The 27,205-nt window shown below is 41.2% G+C and overlaps 2 protein-coding genes across 2 annotated transcripts; one reads left to right on the top strand and one right to left on the bottom strand.

Moving 5' to 3' along the window:
• Positions 1 to 192: 192 nt before the first annotated feature.
• LOC122396297 (arginine/serine-rich coiled-coil protein 2) lies at positions 193 to 4,739 on the bottom strand. Its single transcript, XM_043394567.1, has 5 exons — positions 4,510 to 4,739; positions 3,778 to 3,858; positions 2,221 to 2,333; positions 1,365 to 2,037; positions 193 to 895 (listed from the first exon to the last, which is right to left on the bottom strand). Exons 1-5 carry the CDS (start codon positions 4,570 to 4,572, stop codon positions 599 to 601), a joined length of 1,227 nt encoding a protein of 408 aa, XP_043250502.1. The 5' UTR covers positions 4,573 to 4,739; the 3' UTR covers positions 193 to 598.
• Positions 4,740 to 6,353: 1,614 nt separating this feature from the next.
• LOC122396089 lies at positions 6,354 to 27,199 on the top strand. The gene is made up of 10 exons (XM_043394210.1): positions 6,354 to 6,488; positions 20,427 to 20,506; positions 20,699 to 20,938; positions 21,195 to 21,766; positions 21,995 to 22,298; positions 22,598 to 23,102; positions 23,334 to 23,492; positions 23,580 to 23,755; positions 23,926 to 24,132; positions 24,485 to 27,199. The coding sequence occupies exons 3-10, from the start codon at positions 20,824 to 20,826 to the stop codon at positions 24,562 to 24,564; spliced, it is 2,118 nt and encodes a 705-aa protein (XP_043250145.1). The 5' UTR covers positions 6,354 to 6,488; positions 20,427 to 20,506; positions 20,699 to 20,823; the 3' UTR covers positions 24,565 to 27,199.
• The last annotated feature ends 6 nt before the right edge of the window (positions 27,200 to 27,205 follow it).

Here is a 27,205-nt window from a genome sequence, read left to right as displayed (position 1 = left end):
CCCATGTATATAATAAATGCTGCTCGAAATATTAAAGTTCGTGTCAGCACGAGTATAAAGAAATACAATGTAAATACATTGAGCTACAGAGGAAGAACTCGCAGGGCAAATAAAGGTAGCAGCTGCAAGAATTGTTTGATGTTTATTTAGAAAAAAAAAAAAAAGAAAAACGTCATCTCTGCAAATGTATCTCATATGTATTTGTACATACAGCATATAGATACAATGGAATTATTATATAAATAATGCTGCAAAACGCGTTCGTAGCATAAAAAGATTCATCGTCTCTTTCACTTTCCCATGGCCAGAAACTAATTGGGGATAAAATCGTCAAGTCGAGAGCATCGAGTCCTCCTCAGAGTCTTTAACAAATTTATTTTCAAAGTTTACAATATAATTACATAACGCTAACAAGATCTTTCGAATCTTTGTTTCATAAGCTATATTCTATATAGTCACTATTTATAACGACTTTGAAATGAAACTCTGTTTTGCAATCGACCTGACAAGACTGCAAAAGCAACAAACAAAAGTTATGTCGTGCCTGTGACTGGCATTTGTTAACCGTAACTTAACATTTGGAAAATTTCATTGTACTTTATCGTGGAAATTGATAGCCACCGGTGGCGTAGCCAAGACCGACACCACGTTGCGTGTGTGTAGTAGCACGTGCTACTTCATATTGTTGTTCCATATTGTTAAACATTTCCTCTTGTTTTTTTAATATGTCTGGTTTCGTACCAGCCGCCGGGGCGGCTGGCAAGTCGTCTTTGATACCCATTAATCGTTTAAATTTCGCTGTTACTTTTCCATCCTGATCGTGAGTGAATGTCGTCCCTACCCACGTATTAGCAGTTGAGGCTGTCGTAGACGTTTTGCCTTCGTCTTGCTTCGTCTATGAATACAAATTACGCGACGAATACAATTTACAAAAGTCAAACGAACCCTTGATGATAGTTCATTGTTAAAATGACTAATACACCAACAATAACCATTGTTGCTCCCCAATGATAACTAAACGTTTAAGAAAGTAATGACAAATAGGAAGATTATATTAGAAACACGAGAATGCGCCTTCGGAAGTATGTGAAAACTGTTTTAAATATCTTATCGGTAAGTGATAGGGTTATATGAAAATAAAAGATTTTACAGTCGGGTTTAACGTCATAGGTTAATAGATATAATCAAAGAATTAAATGTTCACGTACTATACTAATATCAACTATGTCACTCGCCTGAAAATGGTACTTATATTACTACGCTATTATTTGCCATTACTCTTTTAATATTTTACAATTTATGTAAACTGATATGGTTTGATGTAAAGAAAAAGAAATTTAAAAAATCAGCTACTTTATATTTACCTTATTCGCCCATAAAAGCTTCCTCTTCTGTATTTGTTCGGCGTATTTTCCTTGCGTCGCCGTTGCCAATGGATTGTAATAATTCTGTTCGCTTTGAACACCCGGTACCGGGGCATCCCCCTCCGGCGCTTTCAATTCGATTCCTAATTTTTCTAGCTGTGCCAACTTATTTCTGCTTTTCTCCTCCCGGTAGCTCATTGTTCGGAAAGGAGGCGGCGCGCGATCTCTTGATCTTGATCTCGATCGCGTGCGATCCTTCTCTTTATGGTAACTAGATCGATCATCCCGGTGTCGATCTTTCGTCCTGTCGTCCCTAGAATGTCTCCGATCTCGATCCCTGTCCCTGTCTCTGCGTCTGTCTCTGTCGTTTCTGTCGCGATTACGATCCCTTCTGTCGTCGCGGTTCTTTTCTCTGTCGTCGGTTTTCTCATCCCTGCTGGACCCCAAAGAGCTCTTTTCCTTCTTCTTCTCATCGTCGCGAGATTTTCTATCGTCGTCTCTACTCCTTTTTATGTCTCTACTGTTACTCTCCCTGTGGCTACTCTCACGTTGCCTCCTATCATCGTACGACGATCGCCGGCCTTTATCGCTCGTGTGTTTACTACGGTCGGATCGATCTCCTCGTTTGTGGTCGTCTTTCGAATTTGCTGTATGATTTTCATGATCAGATCGCCTGTAAAACGATTACGTTCTGCAGGGTATACCACACAGATTCGTATTATTATTCTGTATGTATGGGAAATATTATGTGGTAAAATATGTCGCAAATCTCTCATATAAATAGAAATAGAAACAGCCGAAGAGAGTGTATCGTTTAAATGCGGAGGAAAATACGTTCGTAAACAAACCAGCTCACCTCTGGTCTGAGGAGGAAGGTAATGTGCGGGATGTGTCTGTTCTCGATTGCGTCACCGGACTATTTGCACGTTCGCTACTAGATTCCCTGGACGAATTGTTGTTGTTGCTTTCCTAAAGAAATAAAAATTAGCCGTATTACTATACACCTTTCACGCATTCTATTAAATAGAACATAAATTTCAATTTACATTGCCAGAACTATATTACAATTCATGTTTTAGCACCCTCAATTTAGCAAACATCAATGTTCCGTGCGCCGTAATTTCAAGGTATCCAAGCTCTAACAGATCGTGACGTTAGCAAACATAGCAATTAAGAGCCACAAAATTTCGATGTACTTGAACATTGAGCTTTGCGCCGTTTCTAATCACCGTATTATGATGACCGGATCCTAATTTTTTTTTACGTACTTAAAACTAATAATTTCCATAAAAATAAACTATACAATATAAATTTCGTTTTCTCACATCCTTGGTTGTACTTGATACAAAACGTATTTTTTAAATCTAGAAATTTTTATTCACTGCAAACATCATTATAAATTGCATATCCAGTTAATATCTGGTAGATAAATAGAATTAACACGGAACAACCACCGTATAAAAAGAGAAATTAGAACATGAGGGCCCTTCATATTTATCTGCATTAGCAGTTAGTTATTACCCGGATGTTTGTACATGTGGTTTCTTTGATGGTTGATTTTTTGTTAGTGTTACCTTCTTCCAGCTTCCTCTACTCACCTCTGTCTTCTGAATAGGACTTGGGGTAGTCTTGAAAGACCCTCACACAGCATAGACCTTGCCGAGGTGCGTAGATATTGTATCATGTATTACCAACAGAGCTACGTGTTAATATTTTCTCACGAAATGGCACTATACCCATTTACTTATTATTTAAATTTTAAATATCTCAATCTCTACCCTCACTGTCTCTGCCGCGCGATAATTCGGGGTTAAGGTCATGTCTTAAATTATTAAAATTTGTAATATCGTGTATAGTCTTAACCGTAACATAATTCATTGAAAAATAGTATCAAAATACTAAAAGAACAAGAGTGCATTGTATTATAGCATATTATATTATACAATGTAAATAATACAATGATTTATTCGTTTTACATGAAAAAAAAAAGACATCAATGTAAAAAAAAAAAGCATACTATTATTGTATTATGTACATTATATTACATCTACATCAGTGGTTTTGTTATCTATAAGGTAAAAGGTGATTATTAAAAAATTGTTTCATGTAGGTAAAGCCATTGTAAAACTCCTTGTCTTATAATTTTAATAAGAATAATTTGTTTAGAGTTTCCTTTAGCTGATTAATGTGAGAAGGGTGCAATAAAAGTGCTATACAAAATTACATTTTATTTGGGCAGCTTTGACATGACCTCTAAAAATCAAATACTAGACCTTTTATACAACAAGCATATATGACCCTACATGTACATACAGCCCCCATAAAGTCACCACGGTATCTTCGTAGTAATTGTTGTAACGTTGCTTACTTAATACTACAAACAAGCATTTGCAAACATTCAGTTTCACTGTACCTCACTCATGTCCATTTGTACAGGATCATAGTTGGCGTCACTGGCTCTTTTACTGGCATCGCTGTGTATTTCATACGGCATCTTTGAAACACAATAGTATAGTGAAATGTTAAATAGTCTACGAGCTATAAACTTCTCATACAATACCAATATTAAACAATTATTGAATTATATGTAATTCTGTATATGCAACTGTAAAACTTGACTTCGAGTTATAACTAATTTTGAATTACCATCGATGGTGTTTGGTCACTCCAATCAGTGAATCAATTTCAACACAAGTGGTTAATAGTCTACTAAACGTTGATACTTTTAGGTTATACAGTACATTAATAAAGACAGAATCTCCCTACGATCGTCATAAACGTGTTCTATTCGTACATAGATATTTTCTATCAACCGAGGCGTAATTGATATTGGCGCACAATTTCCACCGATAAACTGTATGTAATCCGCGTATCAATTATCAAATCTAAATCCATTTCGTAACCACATTACGATTTTAAGAAATTCAGCTGCTTTTTCACGATAACGGACAATAAGCCCGAAGCAGGAGGTCCATTTGTTCGAAATTGAAAAGCTATCCAACAAAATTGAAGAACCTGCCCAGAAGCCATATCGAGTTTGTGTACATTAAAAAGTTTCCTAAGCGTCATGGATGCCGAAACAAGGAAGCGCCATTAATAAGACGATCTTCAATGACCCGACGACAATTAAAAACTGCATACTCACCTTCGGATCTTCCGAATTGTTACTGTTGTCCCCGTCACTACCGTAATTCGCTAACGAATCCATAATGGCGTGAAAACAGGGCACGAACTGTCCGAAATTGTTACGACTTATCGTGGCGCGTCGATCCTAGTCTGCCTTGCGCAGAAACGCCATTGGTCGAGAACGTTTGGCCAGCATTGTGCGTAGTTTTATAGCGCTTCCATCGAATGGGGTTAGCGAAGCGGAAATGGAAGGAGAAGGCGAAATACAGGAAATGCAGCGCGAGCGGCAAAATTAGGCGCGAACGCGAAAATTTGCGTCGCAATTCATTCATCGTTGATGGACTGTCGATGGAATTTCACTCGTCGACGGTCACGACGCATTATTTTCGCGAAACAATCACTATCGATCAAACGACCGCGTAAGAACAAACGAGGATATTATATTCTATTTTTGTTCATGCTATAAATATGTAGGGAAACACGGATAGGCTCTCTTTTTAGAATACTACAAAGTAGGGATTGGAAACTGTTATAATATCGATTTCGGTACTCAAAACACTCACGAAGTGCCGAAATAGCGTTACAACTGTTATTAGACTGTTATCTAACTGTTAACTGTTGTTATAACTGTTATCTAACTTTTGTTAGAATTAATATTTACAGAGTTACTAGCGTTATTCCTGTTGCGTGAGCTTGTGTCTACTCGGACAGTCACAGGTGTGAACTTAAACTTGTAAGCAGGATGCTAATTAATTCTGCAACGGTAACGAATAAATGCAACGATTTCCGAGGCACTCGAAAGGGTCACTGTACCGTGAAACAAAGGGGGACAACAATAGATGAAGATATCTGGATAATACTTTCTTCGAGTGAAGTTATTATAAAGGAAATTGTCATACAAAAATGTTTATTAATTTTCTAGAATCGCTTACTTATTATTACGGTTTAGCCGATAGTCACCTAAATTTTATTTATGTATACAATTAACCTATTTTTTATTCGCATTGTCTAGACATTAAAATTTCAATTAAGTTGCGAATAAAAGTCTTCATTGTCAAATAAAGCTCTGTGTCTTCTAGAATATGCCCGTGATAAAGGAACTCTTTCGCAGTCACAAGCAGCAACAAAAGGCCAGCTCGCGAATCGTCTTTATTTGCAAATGGATCTCGTCGCGACGTAGCCGGAGGCAGACCCCTGCACTTTCGAAATAACTTTTATTTCAAATATTCTTTCAAACGTGTTTCTACTTTTAATTTGCCATTATTTCATGTCTGTAATACAATTACATTATTTTATTTGTAAAATTAATTTCGTTGACACGTCGACATTGAATATGACTTGTCTGACCAGTAAGTTCTTTTTCTACTTGCGCTAAAGTCCAAGTCATACTCAATTACACGCGTACACCACGAATGTTCAAAGTCGATTTTCTCGAATACAAGGCCTCAAACCGAAAAAATATTATTCTTTTTGTCTACTTATTTTTGCATGTCTTTTATGTATAAGTTGCTAAATAGCGGGATAGTATCTCCCAAGAGGTTCACCATACTGCCTACGTCACGTATAGCAAGTTCTGTGAACAATTACATTTCTTTTCGCCGTAGGTTGATTCTGTATTGATCCGTTACGAATGTTTTCCATTGTTTTTTTTAACGCGCACGACGGGAAATAAATAAAGAATTATTATTATTCGACTAAATAAAGTTGGCTCGAGGTCCGCGAGACAGAAGGTGCAACGGGAAGGTGTTTCAAAGGTGGGTAGATGCTAGAGAGCACTCGCATTGACGTTTACGCGCGGAGAAGCGCGAGCCGGCGTGCAGGGGAATCGTGAACAAACCGGGACGCAACAGTCGCTCGCCAGACTTCGTGCTGGATCTGTCTCCGGTGGAGGTATGGTTTCGCGCGTCCGCGACGCTCTGTGTTTCTAACCCTTCCCAGGTACCTGTTACAGAACGTACAGCCGAGGGAAAAAGTACAGTGAACCTAGTCTCGCTGGGGGTGAGTGAATCCGTTGGTGTTTTCTTTCATGGCGAACATCGTGGGCCCGGGCAGCAACCCCTTCGATACGCGGATCGAAGTATCTCGGTACACGCGTACCCGCGACCCGTCGTTGATTCTCTCGTTCCACTCGGGATCTACGTGACCCCGTTTTCGTTTTAAATCATAGTCAATTGTTTTTAACGGACGACATCCTCCGTTCGCGAGCCTTTTCGTCGTTACGAGCCGTGGCCCGCCGCGAAAGGATCCGAACGTGTCCCGTGCACGGTTCTTTTTAATTAGTCGTGCGACAGTGCCCGGTTAATTGACAGGGTCAGCGCGACGTCCCGTGATTTATCCGTGCCTCGCTTCGCACGCGTGGTTCCGGGGTCTCGATTTTAATCGTCCTCGATTATCCCGCCTTGTGCGACGATCCGGCGCCGATCACACCGAACGACTAATTTTACACTATAATTTCGATTCTTTACGATCGAGCTTTTCCTCCATTCGCGTATACCGAGATAGAAAATAACCGAGTAAATTATAATAATAATGGGGAATTTAGAAAAATTCGATACTAGACCCAGTGACGCGAGATTAATTCAACCCTCGGACGGCGGACCATCTTAGCCGGTCCATTTCGACCCAAATCAGAATTTCATTATTTCGCACCCCGGTACAAGGCTCCGTTGATTTTACGAGCTCGCTGTAAAATTATTGATCAGAGACCAAAGTTCCACGACTCTGTAATAAATAATTTACATGAATTTTCGTGTTATGTACGACGTGAAAGAGACCATACGTAATTAAAAAAACGATAAATGAAATCGGTACCTGCATGAAAATCATTCATCAATTCACCAATTTGTTAACCATGGTTCATACGCGTAATAAATAGACCTTATACAATTTATGAAGCTTGCAGCGCTGCCATAGAATTAGATCTTTGTGATTATAATTTAATTTCGGTAACTATTGGTTCCATTCGAATCGCTGAGAATGCATACAGTTATGAACGTGTTTGCTCGTATTATGGCACGTGCAGCGAATTTAACATACTCGATTAAGATCGATTAGGAATAGTTATTCGAGAAAAAATACCGTTCGATCGACTTCAGGGAAAAAGGATTTCTTTTCAAGTAAACTACAAACGTAAGCAGCGTTCGATCGCTGTTATCTGGTGGAGTCGCAGTTAAGGACTGAAACGAAGTTTGAAAAGGAAAAGCTACCAACACTAGTCGGTCCTTTCGTCCGTGAATCGAGTTTGACCTTTGTGATTTCATATCGACCGGGAACTACGGTACCATTCGGTTCCAACTATAAAAGGTGCTTTAGGGACACGTGAAGGACCATCAAGTTCTTCCTCGCGTCGGTTACTGGATATAGGAAGGTCTGAAAACACGGCAGACGGAAATTAATTTAGAAAATGTAGTTACCGACGAAATTATTCTCCCTTCCCGGCAGACTTTGCGGCGGGCACGTTCGACGGTTATTAATTAAATCTAGCTCACGCTGTTGAACTTTTTGTCAATACTTTTGCCGTTAATTACGAGCCGGTAGACGACTCTATTCTTACCGCTCGTTGCGAGGAGGAATCGTTGAGTTTCTGGGAACGCAGTTTTCGTCAGACATCAAAGTTTTGTTTCCGCGTAAAACCGTAACTAGCTAAGTTTCTACAGATTTTATACCTTCGATAATTTTGCTATCGTTTACGATGAGATTTCAACGGAAATACGGCATATAGTCACATAAGACGTTCATGTGCAAGAACACGACGAGCGTAAAGATTTATGAATACCAGTTGCGTTTTCGTTTATGCCATCGATATGGTTTCATAGTCCATGTTTTTATTAAATCCTATCAGACAGAAACAAATTTTTAACGTAAATTTCATTCAATCTGCGTTATTTTACTTTATCTTCCCGGGAAGTTTAAATATTTAAACACGATTTTATGTCACGCTCGCAACACGGGAATAAGAATTTGTACAAATAGTTTATCGAATCGGAATAACGGAGAAACTTTAATAAGTTCCCTCGGATGTTTGCGCGACGACTTATTAAAGTCTTTCGAAACTGTTGGAATCCTGAAGACTTGTTTATACGAGTCCATTCAAAGTTCCCGAGAATTTTTAATTTGAAAGTCTTTTATGTCGGCGGACATTGTCTGGGTACGTACAGTCGGGCATTTTAAATGTTTCTTTGAATCGTCTCCGTAACCCTTTCTCGTTTGTCCAAGTTTCGCTGAAGAATGTCAAACTACTGTTGAAAATTTATTTATTAATTGCGTCCCGACAATTCTCCTTGGTTCGCCCACGTTCGGTTCGCTTACAATTCTTGCCAATTTCAAGAATTTGCTCAACATTTAGGTTAATAACAGCTGTGACTCGCTATTATTCCCATAAATGTACATTTGACTTTATTTCCGTACATCGTACTTGCATTAAAAGTAACGGAATACAGAGAATTTCATTGGATTTTGGAGTTTTCAAGTACGAGAAACGCTGCCCCACGATGTAAAAGAGACTCGTCGTTGCAAGTCCTAATTATAATTCATAAGTGCTTCTTTGTGTTCTTTCTTTTAATTAAAAATTCCCTTCGGTTTACACTGTATGTAGTATAAATTAAATTAATATTAGTCTTCTAATTTTTAATGTACATATCAGCATTACCAAAATCACGAGAAGGTAGCTACGTTCGATGCTCCTACAGACAAGAAAAAAAAAAGGAATATCGTCGTTAATTTGCACCGTCACGTCGAGTATTAATTGTCCCTTAATGATCTCGCCAATAATTCCCAGCCCCGGATACGATTTCCTTCCAAACCGTTCGAGATATCGAATCCGAGCAACCTCTCGCGCGAGATGTAATTTCCCGGATAGATCAACTCCGGGGCGTACGGCCTGGTATCGACTACCGTTACCCGTCGAAGACAACCGTCGAACATGCCACAGCAAAATTCATTGTACTTCGAGCGAACGTGGTTTTACTTTTACCGTCGCTCTCACGTTCGGGCCCCCCCCAGGGAAGGGGCGGGAGGGGGGGCTGCCATAATCTCCGATCGAAGAAATTCTCTGTTAGCCCGTACGTCCGGACGACTGTACCGTATTGCTATGTTTTGCACAGTAGGGGGCGCGACGTACGTGTAAAGAGGGACCTATGATTTAAGGGGCCAGAACATTTCTTTGCCAATATCTTTGTTATTTTCACCGATAGCAACAAACGTGTTGCAACTATATCGCTTGGTTCGACACTAAGAATATTGTTTTTCTATTTTATCAAAGTGTTGAGAGTCGTCGTCATTTATTTGATTGACAAATCGTCGTCAAATTCTTCCGATCCGGACCACACTGTGCGTCATCCTGTTCTGTTCGTACGCGTGTCCCGTTTTCGCGTCCGCTCGGGCAGCAAGGAAGACGGCTCGAGCATCGTTGCGGTTCCGTTATCCGCCACGCGGTAAATACACGTCCACGGTCCTGCTCGTTTTGCCGCCGATGAAAATAAACAATATATGCCCCGACCGAGCGTACGTTACCGATACCCCACGCACACCAATGCTGAAAGTCGCCACGCTCGATCCTCCGCGTCGTTCTTTCCACGGTGGAGGCTAAAAAGAGAATTTCATCAAAAATATATCGTACAAAAGATATTTACTTATCGGAGCATTTTACTTTCCCAAAGCAGACAAATTTTCGATCATCATGAGAAACACACTCCGGGCGATCGCGTCGAAGGAAACGTTCTGCAAATAAAAATAAAATTCACTCGGCGTACGTAAGCGCGTAAAAGTCGAGAATGCAGTTAGAAATGCTGTTATTAAAACCTAACCTCGATGTTTAATGGGTTCGGAAGTTTTGCTCCGAGACTTGTTTTTTTTTTCAATCTGAACTTCGTCAACCTGTTTACATTTCTTCGTGCGAACCGGTATCGACCGCTACGGTCATTTAACCGGGTACGCGCGGTTTCGAGGAGCCGCGACTTCGTACGGAGTTCAGGCGCAGAGTTCACCGTCGCGGCAGAAAGTTTTTGGGTCAATTCTCTTAGGGTCTTTTATTTATAAAGGATCATAATAAAGGCTGATGTATTTCGGTGGGACGGGTATATTGGGAAACTTCGTGAAATCAATCGATAGGCCGTTCTAAAGTGTACGCGTCGGAAAAGAGAGACGCAGCTTCGCGAGGAACTTCGAACTTCCGTTAACGACGAAAGTACATAGCAACGTTTTCGAGGATAACTGTACTTACTGTCGCGGCGCGCAGCATCTCGTACGGGTGGGAGGGGGGGGGGGAGGATATTCTTGAATACAATTGAAGCGTCTCCGAGTAACTCGGAATTATTCATTCTGTCTCCGCTCGCAACTCCATACCGAATCTTTTCCATTCGACCTAAAAAATAAATAAAGAATTGTAATAGAAAGAAATTGGTAATTGGTAATGAAAGTTTCGAGAACCTACATCGATATCATAACAGTTTTCACACGGCCTAAAAAAATATACATTCCATTGAAAATACTGAACTTTCTCGAAAAATATTATAAAAATAGAAAGTCGATGTAGGCTATAATATTGGCGACAGAAGATGATTGATGACTGTTATAGGTAATATATATAAATCCGGGGGTAAAGTTTAGCGTTAGCACCGGTTGCTTTCACGGGCGGAAACTACCCCCGAGCAACTATGCAAATAGTCGCAACGACCGTGTCCAGACGTTCGTAAACGCTATCCGCGCGACAGCTGCGTCGAAAACTAGGGGCATCAAACGTGCAATCATCGGGGTGCGCATCGGCGGGCCTCGTACCTGCATAATGCGCACTCGAAAGCCGTGCACGCAGCTTCTTGCATCGCTCGGAGGGGTGCAACGCGTCGTTACGGGCGAGAAAACCGTGACGAAACGGAAACAAGGGTTGGGGTGGGGTTGAATTAGGCGTCGAGTTGTGCAACGGGTACGAAACGAGATTCGAATCGATCGTGAAATCTGTTCCGACATCGCGGTCCCCCGCGCAGTCTCCGGCGAATTGAAAAGAAAAAGCGTCCCGATCTAACGTCATCGCCGGGTATAGAAACGACCGTGACGGGCTGCAAACAAATCCACGGGAACGCGCGATACGATAGACGCTTTACGAGTCTCCGTGGAGGCTGTCTCAAGGATAAGCCAATCGTTAACTACGGTTAGAGAGACGAACGACGATTTCCAGAGTTTGAGGAGGGGGTGCATTTGTGCAACGGGAGGCGCTCGAGGCTTAATGTTGGAACTATCGCTCAAAGACGGGGGATATAGATAATGTTTAGAGCATTGAGAAGTTGGGCCACTGGGTTTCCAGTTTGATTTAGTAGGGGATGAAACTGTCGAGTAGGCGTTGCTTTTATTTGGAGTTACATTAGATGCTATGATTTAGGTGTGAAATGGCGATGAAACTTTGTTTGGGGCGTTTGAAGCTTGCCACGATTGTTTCGCGTATTGGCTAAGAGCTTTTTCGAAGGTTTACACTTGAATTTAGAAACGATATAGATCACTGTCAGAAGCAATCTGTTTGGAAGAGATAGCATAATTACAAATTCCCTTTGGGGTATTTGAAGCCTATCTCATTGGTGTTTGTTGAGCCTGCTAGAGTGCAGACTCTGTTTGGGTTGTTGACTAAAAGCTATTTTAGCTACAGTAGAGTTCCGATTATACGGCACTCGGTTATCCGGAATGTTCGAATTTTTGTCCGTGATGAAATTTTTCGTCGAAATTAAAAAATTTCAAATCGTTCTAAAAAAATTATTTTTGATCGCAGGAGTCAATTACAATCTTTTTTGGTCGATAAGCATACTCTCAAAATCCTAACCATTTTTGAGAAAAAAATTCAGGAAGGTGGACTTTTTCGTTGAAATTAAAAAAATTCAAATCGTTCTAAAAAAATTACTTTTGTCTGCAGGGGTCAATTACAATCATTTTTGGTCAATAGACATAACCCCGAATTCCTACCCACTTTTGAGAAAAAAATTCGAGAAACTGAAATTTTTCGACAAAATTAAAAAATTTCAAATCGTTCTAAAAAAATTATTTCTATCTGCAGGGGTCAATTACAATCATTTTTAGTGAATACACATTCCCCCGAAATCCTACGTACTTTCGAGAAAAAGAATTATTTACCTTTTAAAATTTTATTATACTGCGACTGAACTTGATCGTGGAAACTAATTTATTATATGATCGTTGAGTAAATCTCTATCGAGTGGTGTTACACCTACTGCACTTTAGTTTTAAAACGGTGTTGACGATTGTGAAAGGAAAGCTCGTTAGTTCGAACGAGTTAAGAAGAGAAAATAATAGGTACGGATTCTGTCTGTTCACGGTGTTTAAAGCTTGCTGTGAATTGCGCGTTGAGAATAGAGCGTAGACTCTATTTAAAGCGTTAATTAAGAGTTATTGTAGTCATTACACTTGAACTTTACAACGACGTTAATAACTGTTCAAGGCGATTAGCTTGAACGAGTTAGCGAGAGAAAGTAGCATAGGTGTAGATTCGGTTAGAGGCGTTCGAGTCTTGCTGTTAGTGTTGTTTATCGAGGATAGGCTACGTATTCTATCTAATGTGTCGATTGAAATTTATCGTAACCATTACACTTGATGTTTAAAATGACGTTCGTAATTGTGATAGGCATCAGTGGCTTGGTTAGAGAAGATATATCATTTTTAACTCTGTTTTAATAATCAAGGTTCGTTCCTTTTCAATATTAATTAAAGATTGTACTCTCTGTTTGCCAAGTATCGATCACGAATTTCATTTTGATCAGATGATCGTTAAAGCTATCGTCTTCTACGCTTAATGAGGCAAAGTAGAAAATTTTTTCCCGAACTATGTTATATAACCCGGCTCCCTGGCTCCACTTTAAAAACTTGTTTGCGATTCTTACAGGTTTCTTTATTTTTGTTACGTGCTAAGGGGAAGTTTTAAGTGCTCTAACCATCGGAGTGGACTCGTGTTTCATAGGTTCGCGAGGCTCGTTGCGCACAGCGAAGAAAATGTGAAATCGTTAGGATTTCCGGTAGAGTTTCTTGCGCCTTATCTTGAAAACGTGTAAAATGTTGCACATTTTTTGTCGAGGGGTTGACGAAGAACAGCCAGTCGACAAAAATTGATCAGACAAATAAGTTTGGCTCCGCTCTTTCTTTGACGCCAGTTAATTTTGTTTAGAGGACCGTTGCGAAAATTCGTGTCAATTTTTGCGAAATCCTAATCACGGCAACGGTAATCTGACCAACATCAAAGTCTCTAGGGTCAACAGCGTACACGTTGGCGAACCGTATGCATGGTGGGCCTTCCTCTTCCACGACTTCATTAACCCAATTCTCGAGGTTGTCGTCGTGTTAGGCCAATGCGTGGGCGGAAGGACACGCACGATGTTTCTCACACAAGGGTTTGTTCCGTGCAGGTAACAGTAGCGCGGGCTCAACCCTAGTTTTCTAATTTTTCATTTACAAGTGTCTCGTTAATAGCGTCACTGCGGGGGCGTCGCGAGGCCCCCGATGAATTAGCCATTTTTCGAATTATTTTTCAAGTTCTCCTTCGTTTTCTTTTTACCCCCACTTTTGCTGGTTAATTAACATTCAGCGTAATTTCCCACGATTCCCACGGTTATTTATTATGGATCATTTCTGTGACAAACGTCATTCGAAATTTATTATCAGCTGCGTGCGCATTTATTCCAGCCGGGAACCACTATCGCATTATTGTATTAGCGTCGCTGCTCCCCGCGGCGTATTAAATCAGGACTTAAATCCCTATGTATTTTCCCATCACGAAGTAATTTACAGTAACAACGAGTTAAGTTGAAAAAAATAACCGTGCCAATTCCCACGCATTAAAGTTTCACATTTTTTTTTTTAAAATATACGCTCCCGTTTCTTTTCTCGTTCGTCTACACAGTTATAAATATCCGTTCTAGGCAAAACTGATACAAGTTCGCTGCTCGTCTAATTTGTAGCATGGCTCGTTAAATAAACGTGTTCTTATTTTGATGTGTAATAGTAATGGCCGTCAATTTCCATTTTCTATGTCGTCCGAAGGCTCGATCTAGATTTTCATGCTCGCGGGAAGCCGTTATGTGCTCGTAACGATGTCCTGAGGGAACGATCGCGTTTAATCAGAGTGGTATCAAACGTAAGGATAGATTTCAAGGTGTGCAGAGCGGACGTTGACGTAATCGGCAACCTGTTCTCGATGACGTAAGGAACTAGTCGGACGGAGGACATCCAGACACCGTAACCAGAAAAAAATCCTTGTCTGTGTATCCATTTCTAAAAAAGTAGTCGTTTTGTCATTGCCACCTGCCATTTCGCTCGTTTACTCTGAGATCAACATCGCATATACTCGAAACCGTATCGGTAATATTCCATAGAAAATAGTTCCCTCGCGAACTGTCTGTTTACTCGATTGAAATATGGGAGTGCACCGTCATGCATAAACCATGTGTGATCTTCAACGTCAAGACTGACTCCTTTCAATAGGTCATCCGCGCGATTACTCAAGAAATTCACGTAAGATTGACCTATTAATCTCCCACGAAGAGCATCAAGTTCGATTATCCTTGACCATACGTTTACGCTCAATTATTGTTGATACCTCGATTGAAAGCATTTCATTATAATTGATTATGCTCGGTGAATACCAATAAGCTTACGTTTGGTTCATAGGTATTTTGTTCACTTCCTACTAAAATCAGCAGCTGAACGCTGCTGGGCTACGAAAATAACTAACTTGGGAACAAGGTCAAATGGGACGTATGTTTATGTGAACTTCATTCACTGTTTTTGTGTCCCCGATCCAAAGCTCAAGTGGCTCACACATGTTACGGTTACGCTGCGTGTACAAAGATACGCTCGTTTGGTTAATAATATACCAAAACAAAAAACTATGTTTAACTATGTTTGACTACGTGGATATTCGACTTACAAATCCCGTCACGTTAACGTTTATTTTAGCCGTTGCAAAGTACGGTTAATAATGCAGTTATACAAAACTAACCTGGCCCAAGGACGCCCAGAGTATCGAGTACGAAGGAAAACATAAATTAATCGTAGACGCCAAGTAACGTATCCTGAGATTGAAGACCAGCCTCCTCGTCCCTATGGAAATTGCTTCGAACCAATTACTCGAAAGGCGTTAAAAGTTGTCGCGGGAAAGCTAAAAATAGACCGGGGCAGTAAAGTTCCCAAACAACGACGTTTCAATCGCGCCGTATTTGTTGCACGCGCGTAGTAATCGACGATCACGACTTCCGTTCTCCGCGACGCGGGACCAGCTAACCATTAAATGAATCTCGTCGGGCTTAAAAGGCAATGTTCGCACGTAACTATTTATAGATAGAGCGCGAGCGATGGAAAAGAAAGCGGGCGTGAATTACAGTGTGAACAATTTGCACGCAGGATGACTTCCGTGGCCCGTGGCTAGTGGCTCACCGACAGTTTTTTTAATTAGATTCGTTAGCCATGCACGCTCCAAGGACTCTGCTCGACACCTGCTCGACTCCTCCCTCGGCTGCGTCGCGAAACACCTACAAAAATATAATCCATGTTAAATATTGTCCCGAGGCAACAGTCTCGAACAGTAGCGTCGATTCCGAGGACAACCCGAGAGACAGGCCAGATTGTACTTCATAAAGTTAACGGATGAACGTTTGCTTGTTTGTTAAATGTCTACGCGGATAAGATTTTTGTCCCCATCGTTGGTCGACGGGAAGAAACAGCAACGGTCAGCGAGACATTTGGCACAGAGATTTATCGTGCTCGTTGCATCAAGTTGATTACGCGGCGACGTAATTGTCACGAGAGGAATCAAAGGATGACGGCATGCCTGGTCACCTAGCTCACGCTTATTCCGTCGTACCTCCTACACGGTGCTTCATAATTAAACGTCCGCCCGTTTCGTTCAATCGTCATCCACCCTCGCGGATGTTCCGAGCGGTCAGCAGCCGTCTTCGTAGCGACCTTAATGCCTTCGAGAAGGAAACGCGAATTACCGTCAACGGCCGCGCGGTTTTAACGATTCCGGTTCCCACTGCTCCCGGAGCCACTCAAGCACCGACCCCTTAGCTACAGCTATAGTGGACGGACATTTTTTGCCTCGGAACTTGTTCTCCGTTAATACCTTTTCCCGGCTGTTATTAAGGGCAGTTTCCGGTCACGTTAATCGAGAAACGCATCATCCTTATAAATTTCTCTGAAAGATACATTCTTGGGCTCTATCCTGCCCCAATCATTAAAAATTAAAAATTAATTTCTAAAATTGTCGTTGACTTGCTATTGATTTTATAAAATTAGAGCCCGTTAATAATTTCGTTTTATGAAAAGAGGTCGCGAGTAAAAAAAGGTTCAAGAAGCGCCGGGCCACGATACACTTAATTTTAAATAAGTTTGCTCGTCGATAATTTCAAAACCATAAACTTAATAATAAGAAATTTATTTACAAATCTTAAAATCGTTTTTAAAACTTTCAGTTAGACGCTTCTCAAATTTCCCGCTATTTTTTTACCGTATATTCCTCTATGCTATTGCTCGTTACGAACTGGAATAATTGCACGGGAATTCGCGTAAATTAAAGTCGGCTTTCTGTTCGTTACAGCTGTGTTCTCGTTATTACATAGTTCGTCTTAATATAGGTTACGTATTAGTATCTAACGAGTACATCTTAGGTACTTGCTAATACTGTACAGTCAGGTTAGGTATTAGTACCTAACCTAACTTAGTCGTTTTTTTTTATTGACGTTAGATATTAGTAGATTCCCTAACCTAACCTACCAATGATCCAATTTAAATTAAAAAAATATGGAAACGATATTGTCCTCGAGTTTCAAAAGGGCGATAATAAAATATCAGTGCCTCTTTTAAAGTCACTTTGGTGCTCGGGAACTTCTACGAAAAAAATAAACAAAATACGATAGATGTCGTGCACGTAGCAGGAAGAAGTAGCGAACAGCAACTTCCTGCGTTTGTATAGGATCGATAAAGTATATAGCGCGTAAATAAGAAAAAAATTATGCCACGATCGATGTACCGTTCGAAACTCCTCTTTCGACACTTTTATTTGATTATGCTCGAAGGTCCTAATTATGAAAATTCAGTATCATAGATCGGACCAAAGTTTCCCGGATTCGATCTTAAAATATTGTTTAGTTTGAAGGGAGGGTGATGACTGTACAAGTTTCCGTTGGATATCGAGTGAAAAGTTCTCTTAAAACCGAGTTCTTGGGCGATCTGTGTCAGACGGTTTCCAAAATGCACGACAATGTACGGAGAATTGATGAGCGCGCATTATGAATGAGCGGTTCGATTGTTACATATGCAGCCGATGAATACGCGCCTAAGAACGAGGCGTTAAATGTTCGACAGGAATGAATTATTCACGCGTTATCGAGCAGCTCGTTAGACAATTCACGGAGAGGAGACGCGAATGAAATATTACCCGGACTGTCGCGTCGTTTTGTCAGACAGAATTCGCTTTTATATCCGACCGCGCTCGATTATTAAACTGCGCGAAGCTAGAGGCTATTTTCACTCTTTTTCCCCCTCTCGTCCATGGGGATGTACGACCGTTGTATCCCTACGAGCGACATTAGGCTTGAATTTACACTATTTTACACGACGCTCGAGACTGTTGTCTGTCTCTGGAGACGTTCAGAAATCGTTAAATTGACCAAAGTGAGGCATGCAAGGATTCTGTTAGCATCATTAATAAAGTAAACATACGCGTAATGGCCGTCGAAGTGTTATAAGATATTACTTAACGGAACGAGGATGGAAAATATTGGATGGGATTTAATCCTGTACGATTGGACTGCTATTGTTAAATATTCAAGTTAAATAAAATTCGAATATCGATAGAGTTTCAATAACCGCTATCATAAAAGAGTTTGACAAAAATTCCAGTGCACTTTACTCGGGTACTCGATTCGTAATATTGTCCTTCGTAATGTTTTAAATGGGACTCCTGTGCTCGATTAACTTTCCTGCGATACCGATCCATCGAATTAACACAGATTTCCAGCGGAGAGATCACCGACGTATCGTCGACTCTAACACAGATATTCACTTAACGAATCATCGTTATCCTTCCTACGCTCAACAGTCTCGAGTAGTATCGTCGATACGAAGTGGTCGGGCGTCGAAGACGACGAGTCTACGCGCTCCAGTTTGCTTTGTCACGATTCCGAGACGCAGTCCGCTTTTCGATTATCTCGCAATCAGCCATCGAGTATGGAATAAACGCGCCAGAGGCTGCAACCGACGGGTGCGTGCGATGGAATGGCAACCCTAACTGGGTTAACGACAGGTCACGGAAGCCTCGAATGTTTTCGCTCGGCGCGATGCAGAGAACCGCCTATCGTATTTTCTGTCCGCGCGCAAAACGTGCACCGTGAAATTTCCAGGCTGTTGCCCGTCGAATTCACGATCTTGATAAGAATAAAAATTGCTCGATCGAACAAACCGTTCCGTGTACCGATCATAATCGTCGTTAGGTCGTCCTGCAGGCAGCGTTCCTGGGCAATAAAACCGCCCGGCGATGTACGCTCCGATATAAATACCATTACCCGGATAAACTGAAACGCATCAACGCGATGGAATATTTCAACTGTCGTAAAATTAATTAAATCAATTTACAACGCGACAATTAAACCGTGGGCCTGTTTTTCTAGATCAAGGAAGAACGAAACGTGTCTTACGCTTTTTGAATATTTAAAATTGCCCGCCGTTTTCCACGCGACGCGCGATATTAGAACGGAGCACCGATCGTCGAGATTACGTTGTCGACAATTTAACCGAGGGAACTTAACAAGTTGTAAACGCGAACGCGCGGTAGTTGGCCAATCTTGTGTGTGGCTGTTTGATATTGCACCCCCATCCCCTTAGAGCAGACTCGACGCTCGAACACGAGGGGTTGGAGACACATTAAGCGCGTATGAAACACTCGAGCCACTTGCGCCAGCAGATACGTTTCCCCGATCTTCCTCGCGAAATTACGCTGAATCAGTCGTAACGTAATTTCTAAAAGAAAACGCTTCTTACGGTCGGCGAAGAGTCAAGATGCTTTTCAGGGAAATAAACTTCCTCCCGGTTGCGAAACTTTTCACAAATTAAACCGTAAATACTTTAAGAAGAAGCTTGTCCACCGCGAGATGAGTGTGCTCGACAATCGTAAAGTAAATTGAACTAGTCGTAAAGGGTCTACCATATTTAACAGTATTTTCTATGGCAGTAATTTGCAATCTCTATGGAAAGATTATCAAATTAACGAGGACTCTGATCAACCTTGAAACTTGTCACGAATAAACTGCTCTAATTAATCGTGCGCAACTAATTCCGAAATTAAAATATTAATCGCGAATTGGGTCCATTAATAGTCAGAGGCTCAAAGTGGGCAAAATCTGGTTTGTCCGCGTAACCATTCGGCGCGAATAATTTAACGCAATAGACGCAGTATGGTCCGTGGATTTATGACAAATTGATGTGCATCTGCGCCGTGTACGTCTCCCGAGTGCATCGGATTGCTCCGCGAATGCAATATGATAGATCGATTCGGTGACACTTGCACATCCTTCCTGCGTTCCTATTTACCTTGGCATAAATTCTCGGGATCGTGAGATTCCTAGAACTTAATGAACCCCTATTTGAAAATGACGACCGTCTCCAACAGGGCAATGACGAACGACCGTGTCATTCTTCGAAATTAGAGAGAAAATTGCACTCGTTTCTCTACGACGAACGAATATTCACGGTAGAATGGAAGACGGGGGTAATTTGTCACGACAAAACGAATTTTTTATCGAAACTATTCTTAGAAATAGCGTGAACTATCGTACGTCCACCTCGGAATATTGTAAACAAAACCCACGTGATCGCGTAAGAAACTCGTTGGTCCCGTTAAATACTGCCTTCTTTCCTCGTTTATTTATTAATATACGATTCTTCTGCTTGCAGCGTCCGGAGTCGCCATTAGAAAAACAGCAGGAAGTCGATAGTTATAACGGACTGTGCGGACCTATCTCAACGCAGATGGAGTGAGTCGAGTTTTAAATCAATAATTATCCTTCGTTCGTTTCCAAGTTATCACGATAATTTGTATAATTGTGCTATTATTAGAAGGAACGAAAAACTGTGAGGCTATTCGCTTTTTGGAAATCACTTGGCGTACCAAAATTGGATCAAAATTGAAATTGCGACAAAAACGCTTGGTTGTGTGTTGGATGTAGGTAGAAGTGGAACAAAATGATGGAGATAGGAGGAGGACCATTGGTGTAATAGACGACCGTAGGTCGTCCGGAATTCCTGGATCATCCGTACCCGCCTTCGATAAAGACTTCCCGATATATTCAAGATGACGATAACGGCGTCCACCGAGAAGATGGAGACGACGAAGGACTTGCCGAGAAAGAAGTTTATCAATACTAATCTCCTATCGCTGAAGCTCTTATTATTCCTCTTTTTCGGAGGTACGTGTCAACCATCTTCGAACGCGGTACAATAGTACAATACTTATCCGGTTCAAAAGGTGAAACGAATCGACTTGCAAACTCTATTCTCAAGCGGCTTTTTGCTCTCCGATAATATCATAGTTTCCGGGTCCTCTCTTGCTACAGCCGTTTAAGAATTCCTTCATGCACTATGAATTCTTACGACAGTTATTGCACGAGAGTTATGATTCACGATTTAAACTTCGCTTGAAGTATTTACGGTTTATTGGCGCAGGAATGGGCTGCCTCTTCCCGTTTCTACCATTGCACATGATGGAAATGGGCCTGAGCATCGACCAGATACGAATGATCTCGATGATCTCGCCGGCGGTGGCCATATTGGGACCCTTGATCGCTGGACCGATCGCGGACAAGCTGGCTGGCCATCAGGGACGAAACGACAAGTCGTCGACGGGTCGTTACCTCAGGGTGATGATCGCCATCGCCTGCGTTTTGTCCGCCATTTTCTACGCTTTCCTATTAATAATACCGGCCGTCGATCGCGTCGAACACCCGAGGGAACGGAAACCACATCTCCAGTTCAACTGCGATCAAATAGGCGCGGTCGTGGTGCAAGAGGGATGCAAGGATCGCGGAACGTGTCACAGATGGTCCGACGAGACCAGGGTCGGACCCTTGCTTCTCAAGGGTTGCAACTACGCTTGCCATCCCGTAGGGTCCAAACTATGGCGAACCGAGGATTCGGGGGGTTCCCTCGCCTTTGGGACCACCGATTCCGATATCGGTGTTCTCGATGGCAGCGGAGAATCCGCGGTTATCCCTCTCGAGAGCGAAATGTACGCGCAGGTGAATATCCAGGCCAACTCGCCACGCCATTAAAGTTTTAGAGGTCCCTGAGGGGTCGAGGGAACGTTTGGAAGGAGAGGCTCGAAAAGTTGCGGGCGTCGATAGGCTCCTAAAAGTTTAAACAATTTGTTACTCAACCACCATAGATTTAGAAATAATTTACTACTGTGGATAGCCGCGTACAGAGGCCCGATAGGATCTAGTATGCGATATTGAACATTTTTTCAGGAACCGGAGGATACCAGGAAGATGCAAAGGTTCGCGATGGATGAAAACGAACCGCCACACCTGTGCTTCAAAGAGGGTGATAACGTAGTGTGTCACGTCTACACAGAGTACTCGGGCACATTGGCCGTAAACGCCACACTGGGACAGGCTTTAAACAAAAACGGCAGCGATCAAGGATTGTGTGTATACCCCGTGGTCGAGTACTTTACTTGTCGAATACCCCCAGAACTGAACGCCAGAATGGCAGATGTCTATGAGACCTGCTCCATCAAATGCGACTTGGTTGATCCGTACACTCTTCCAGGTAATATTATACACGTGTATACATTTATATTTATAAATTTTAATCCCTTGGCTCAAACAAGAACTTAACTTTCATGGCCTTCCAACTCCATTATTCTTCTCTTCTCATCTATCCACTTTAACCTACTTCAGTTTTGAACTATAAACGTCCTTCTTCTATTGTTTTCTTCCTCATCTATCACTCTTGACCACCTAACTATTCCTAACATTTGTTCCTTCCGTTTCTAACATTATCAGTAAATTGATCTTGCAAGTTAGTGTACCTTGAAACTCCGTTTACCTCAGCAACTTTGTTTCCAGACAGCGTTCTGGTAGAGAGCCAGTGTCAGAAAGCGGACGAGGACTGGTCGCACCTGGTGTTCTGGACGTACTTGGCCATTCGATCAGCCGCTGATATATTCCCAACGACAGCCGTGGCTTTGATCGACGCTGCTGTGGTGATAGCCACCAGGGAAACTTCCTGCGGACGCGGCGACGTGGGTCGTCAGCTGGCCTTTGGTTCTCTTGGCTTCGCAATCTTCGGCCCTCTGACTGGCTACCTGTGCACATTGATAGATAACTTGAATTCCTTCTACTATCTGCCAATCGGTTTGCACGCCGGTTTTATGCTCCTGGCGGCTCTGGTCGCCCTATGCGCCAATGGGATGCCTCTAAGTCCGCCGGAATGGTGGTGGCACACCAGAAGCGGCATGCTAGCGCTTCCCATGAGCGCCATCAAGAGATACGGCAGCGAAACTGCCGCTTTGGTGATCGTCCTGATAGTCATGGGAACCTTCTGGAGCGCCATGGACAGCTATCTCCCATTGTAAGAGTCCTTCTTTGATTATATGCCTCTGCTAGTCCAGGATCCGATCCAATTTCTCAGCACGTTACCGTCATTCTATTGGAAAACTACCAGAACACATTACATTTGCAGTACTTTTGGTCATTACACGAATTCGACGAATAATTTTTCAGTTTTAAATCAATACTTGATTTGATATCGAAAGCAATGGGTGTCCTGTTCGTTGATCTGAATTTCCATTGTTCCGCTTAGACACTTGCAGAAATTGGGAGGCAACGAGCTTCCTATTGGCGTGGCCATGACCGTGGGGGCGGTCCCAGCATTCTTATTCCTCTGGAAATCCGAACATCTCGTCGATTATTGTGGCCACAGTAATCTCCTTATCACTGCCTTCACTGTGTATATTATTAGGTAGGTAAGTTATATTATTGTTACGCGAAGATTGAAGATTCTGTTCCTGATGGTGTTTTCTACAACTCTTGACACTGCGGTTTCCAGGTTTACTGGACTGAGTCTCGTCGCGGGAGCTTGGTGGTCCTTAATTTCCGAGGCTCTCGAGGTCTTCACTCTAGGAATTATGTGGGTCACTGCCATTCTTTATCTCAGACACTTGGTCCCGCGTCACTTGACCGTGACTGCTCAAGCGCTACCTGTGATTGCGCACTTCTGCGTCGGTATGCATCCCAAATAAAGAGATTGCGTCTAACTTTTTTTCTAGAAATTTGAAAAAAGAAGTCAAACGTTATTCACGATGATGTTTAACATTTAATTTTTTTAACTTCCGCGTAGAGAGTGGTTTCGAAATGTGCGTAAACGCTTGACAAATGTTTCAAATTTTACACAGGTCGATGTATCGGAGCCGTGATCGGTGCTTACATAAATGTCGACGACACTGACATCGTCGACTCGTTGCGATTCGTTTATCGTTGCATGGCAGTCGCGGCCGCGGGAGTATCTGCCTTGTATTTCGTCTTATATCACGGCCTATTGAAGCCACGGTGTCATGCACACACTATACAGGGTCCACGACAACCACCCACCGTTGTGCAAGGTAAGAAAGTGTGTTTATAAAGTAAATCATCGAGTTACGTAACTTTAACTTTTCCAACAAATTTCTACACCATTTGAATCAAGGACATATCAAATATTCAGCCTACCCGTAACTAACACAAACCCTATTCCTCACACAAGCTGCCATTAAGGAGTACGAACTGAGTGAGTATTCTAAAACCGTTTTTTGACAAACAATTGTTCATCGCGTAAGAAACCAAATTCGTTTGCTCTCCAATAATTTATTTATTCTCCATTATCCTTACATTATATTACATTTTTCTTTTGTTATCAACCTGTTTTTACGTTTTTGCATTGTTTCTTTAATACCCTCTGTTTTCTTTTGTGCACAGCGATGAACGGAAACGGGAATTACACGCCGCTCAGGGTCTACCACAACGGAATGGGCAGGAAAGGTCAATTCCGCTATTGAAGATTAGGAGAAAGGTCAATTCTATTATCGAAGATTAGGAAAGAAAAAGAGACGGATCGTTGAACGACAGTTTAAATGTCACGTTACGGTGCTAGCGATTAGGGTGTCGCTGTTGTTACGATTTGAAAGAAAATGAAAATGGTTAGGCGAACACGCTGTAAAATTTCCAATGGCGCCTTTAGCGTTAACTTCTAACAATTTTCACTGGCGTCGACGATAGTCGTAGTCTTTGATACTATCATCATTTCTTCGTACAAACAGTCACTAAGGATTTATTTTGCTCAGGTGTACTTTAAAGCGTCGACACGAGCCTCTACATTTACCAGTACCGAAATGAGATTACGAGCCAAGAAGGTGGAAGTACTCGAATTTCGAACCAAGCTCGCGCAAATTTTTTTTAATTATTCTCAATCGTCTCGAAGCGACCGTCGTAGTTGTAGATGTCGATCATTAATGATAATAAAATAATGAAATCGATGATATCGCGAGTGCAATGACTGATCACAAGCAAACGTCTATTATAAGTATACGAATATTGATAGAAATCAACGACGACAACGTAGACATTGGTCAATTTTTAACCTGTCTGGCAAAGAGAAATTTTTTAATACGAAATCGTTTACCCCGGAGACCATATTACTATTATTTTTCAAACAGATATTTCTGCTTATCTTTCCCAACTTTACCATTATCTCTAGAATAAATAATCGTGCACTTTGGATTCCTTAAGAGCTGTAAAAAAATTCCGTCGCCAGCCAGGCCCAAAGTTGAGTAATCTTTACCACAGTTCTTTGCTACTTTGTTTATTTTGTTTGTACACGATGATTCGAATATTCAAACATTTGCGTTCTTGGATGTTGTACTTTCAGATACTCCTCGATGAGAAAATAAGAAAAAAAAAAAAGACAAGAGACAATGAGTGGCAAAGGATCGAAGATCTTTGCTTGGCTCATCATTCCTGAGTACTTGTACCTATGTTTGTAACGATAGCAACGTTGTACTACACGATCACTACAACGATTCTAAATGTAACATATTTGTAATGCTTTTTCATTCTCATAGTCTTTGTATTCTTTGTAAGTGTACAAGTATTATTTTCGAACTTGCGAAACGGTACGAACCTGTTTCGTAACTGTTTGATTTTTTTTTTTTTTTTTTTTGTATATTAGACTGCGATCACGTAAGCGTTGCGTATTCATACTGTTTTTAAGAAAAAGAATTTCTACGGGCCTGTTGTATCGTATCTGTACAGAGTGTTCCACGCAATTGGGAACAATTGTGTCTTTAGAATGATTAGAAAGAATCTCTGATCGTTTCAAAGACACGATTATCTCCCATTTTGCGTGGGTCAGCCTGTACACTGAGGAATAATCGTCTCTCTATGTAGGATAAGACTTTACCTGACAGATAAGAGAAAGTAATATATTGAATTGTGGGATCGATGTGTATACACGAAGGAAAAAAAGAGAAATAAATAAAACTGAACAACAAAAAATAGGGTTTGGATACAATGTTACAATTTATGGTATATTATACGTAATAAACACCTATAACGCTAACAAAAATTAATATTCAACGAACATGGATAATGGAAAAGAACACTTGGATGTTTCATAGAACGGTTGTCACTGTCTTTGCATTTTAAAAATAATCGTAAACGCGACCGACTCTCTACAAAATTATCTCCCTTTTCAAATTTCTATTCGACGATTTTTAATAAGCTAACGACCCGCCGAATTTTCAGTCGAAACAGTTAGACATCTGCTCGTAAAGTCTACGTGTACAAAAAAATAATGACTGTGTTCTCGACAGTTTGTAATAAATTTATTGGAGTAGATTTCGATTCACCTGATATCAACAGACGAACATGCGACTATCATGGAAATGTTCGCTTGCTACAGTTCGAAATACATTGTTAGGCTAAAAGTAAATTATCATGGACCATAGAAAACAGCGACCATCAACGTACCTTTAGGGCCATCTTTACCATTTCATGGACATTCGTTCATTCACACCTATTTATACATAATATTACCTAGACGATTGTAGGTATTAATATTCGATAGTCGTATTTAACATATTTATATAAACTTCAGAATCGTATCGTTCTTAATCCGCGCGTTAAACGTCCCTATTTTTCTGATCAACGCCCCGCTCGAATGCACCGCGAGACTCTTCGTTTCAGGAAATACTTTTCTTTTCTTTTCTTCTTCCAAAGTGTGTGCAGTCTTACAAGAATAACATTAAATGACGGATGAATCATGAGCATAAAAAATTGTATCGATGACAAATCGGGCGAGGGGCCTCTTCGTCCCGTGAAACGACCACTAATTAATGTCAAACGCTTACCTAAAATTATCGAAAGAAGTTACTAAAGCTTAATATCTTTTTACATCATTCTACATTACACAATGCACTGTACAGACAAGGAGGTCGTTGGGCAAACTTCATATTTGCACGTAGAAAAAAAAAAGAAAAAAAAAAGAAACCTCGTCGACATTCTTACGCTGACTATCAATATATGTATACGTAATGCTTTATAGTTACTTCCAATAAGTATTACTTAGTCGATTAACAAGTACGTTTCAATAATCGTGAAACGTACGTGTCGAAGAACCGTCGCGTGGTCGATTGGAAATCT

The sequence above is a fragment of the Colletes gigas genome, unplaced genomic scaffold (assembly GCF_013123115.1).
Source record: "Colletes gigas isolate AHSC1104 unplaced genomic scaffold, ASM1312311v1 Colletes_gigas_Sc00007, whole genome shotgun sequence".
Classification (NCBI taxonomy): domain Eukaryota; kingdom Metazoa; phylum Arthropoda; class Insecta; order Hymenoptera; family Colletidae; genus Colletes; species Colletes gigas.
This window is presented reverse-complemented; position numbering and strand designations above follow the sequence as displayed.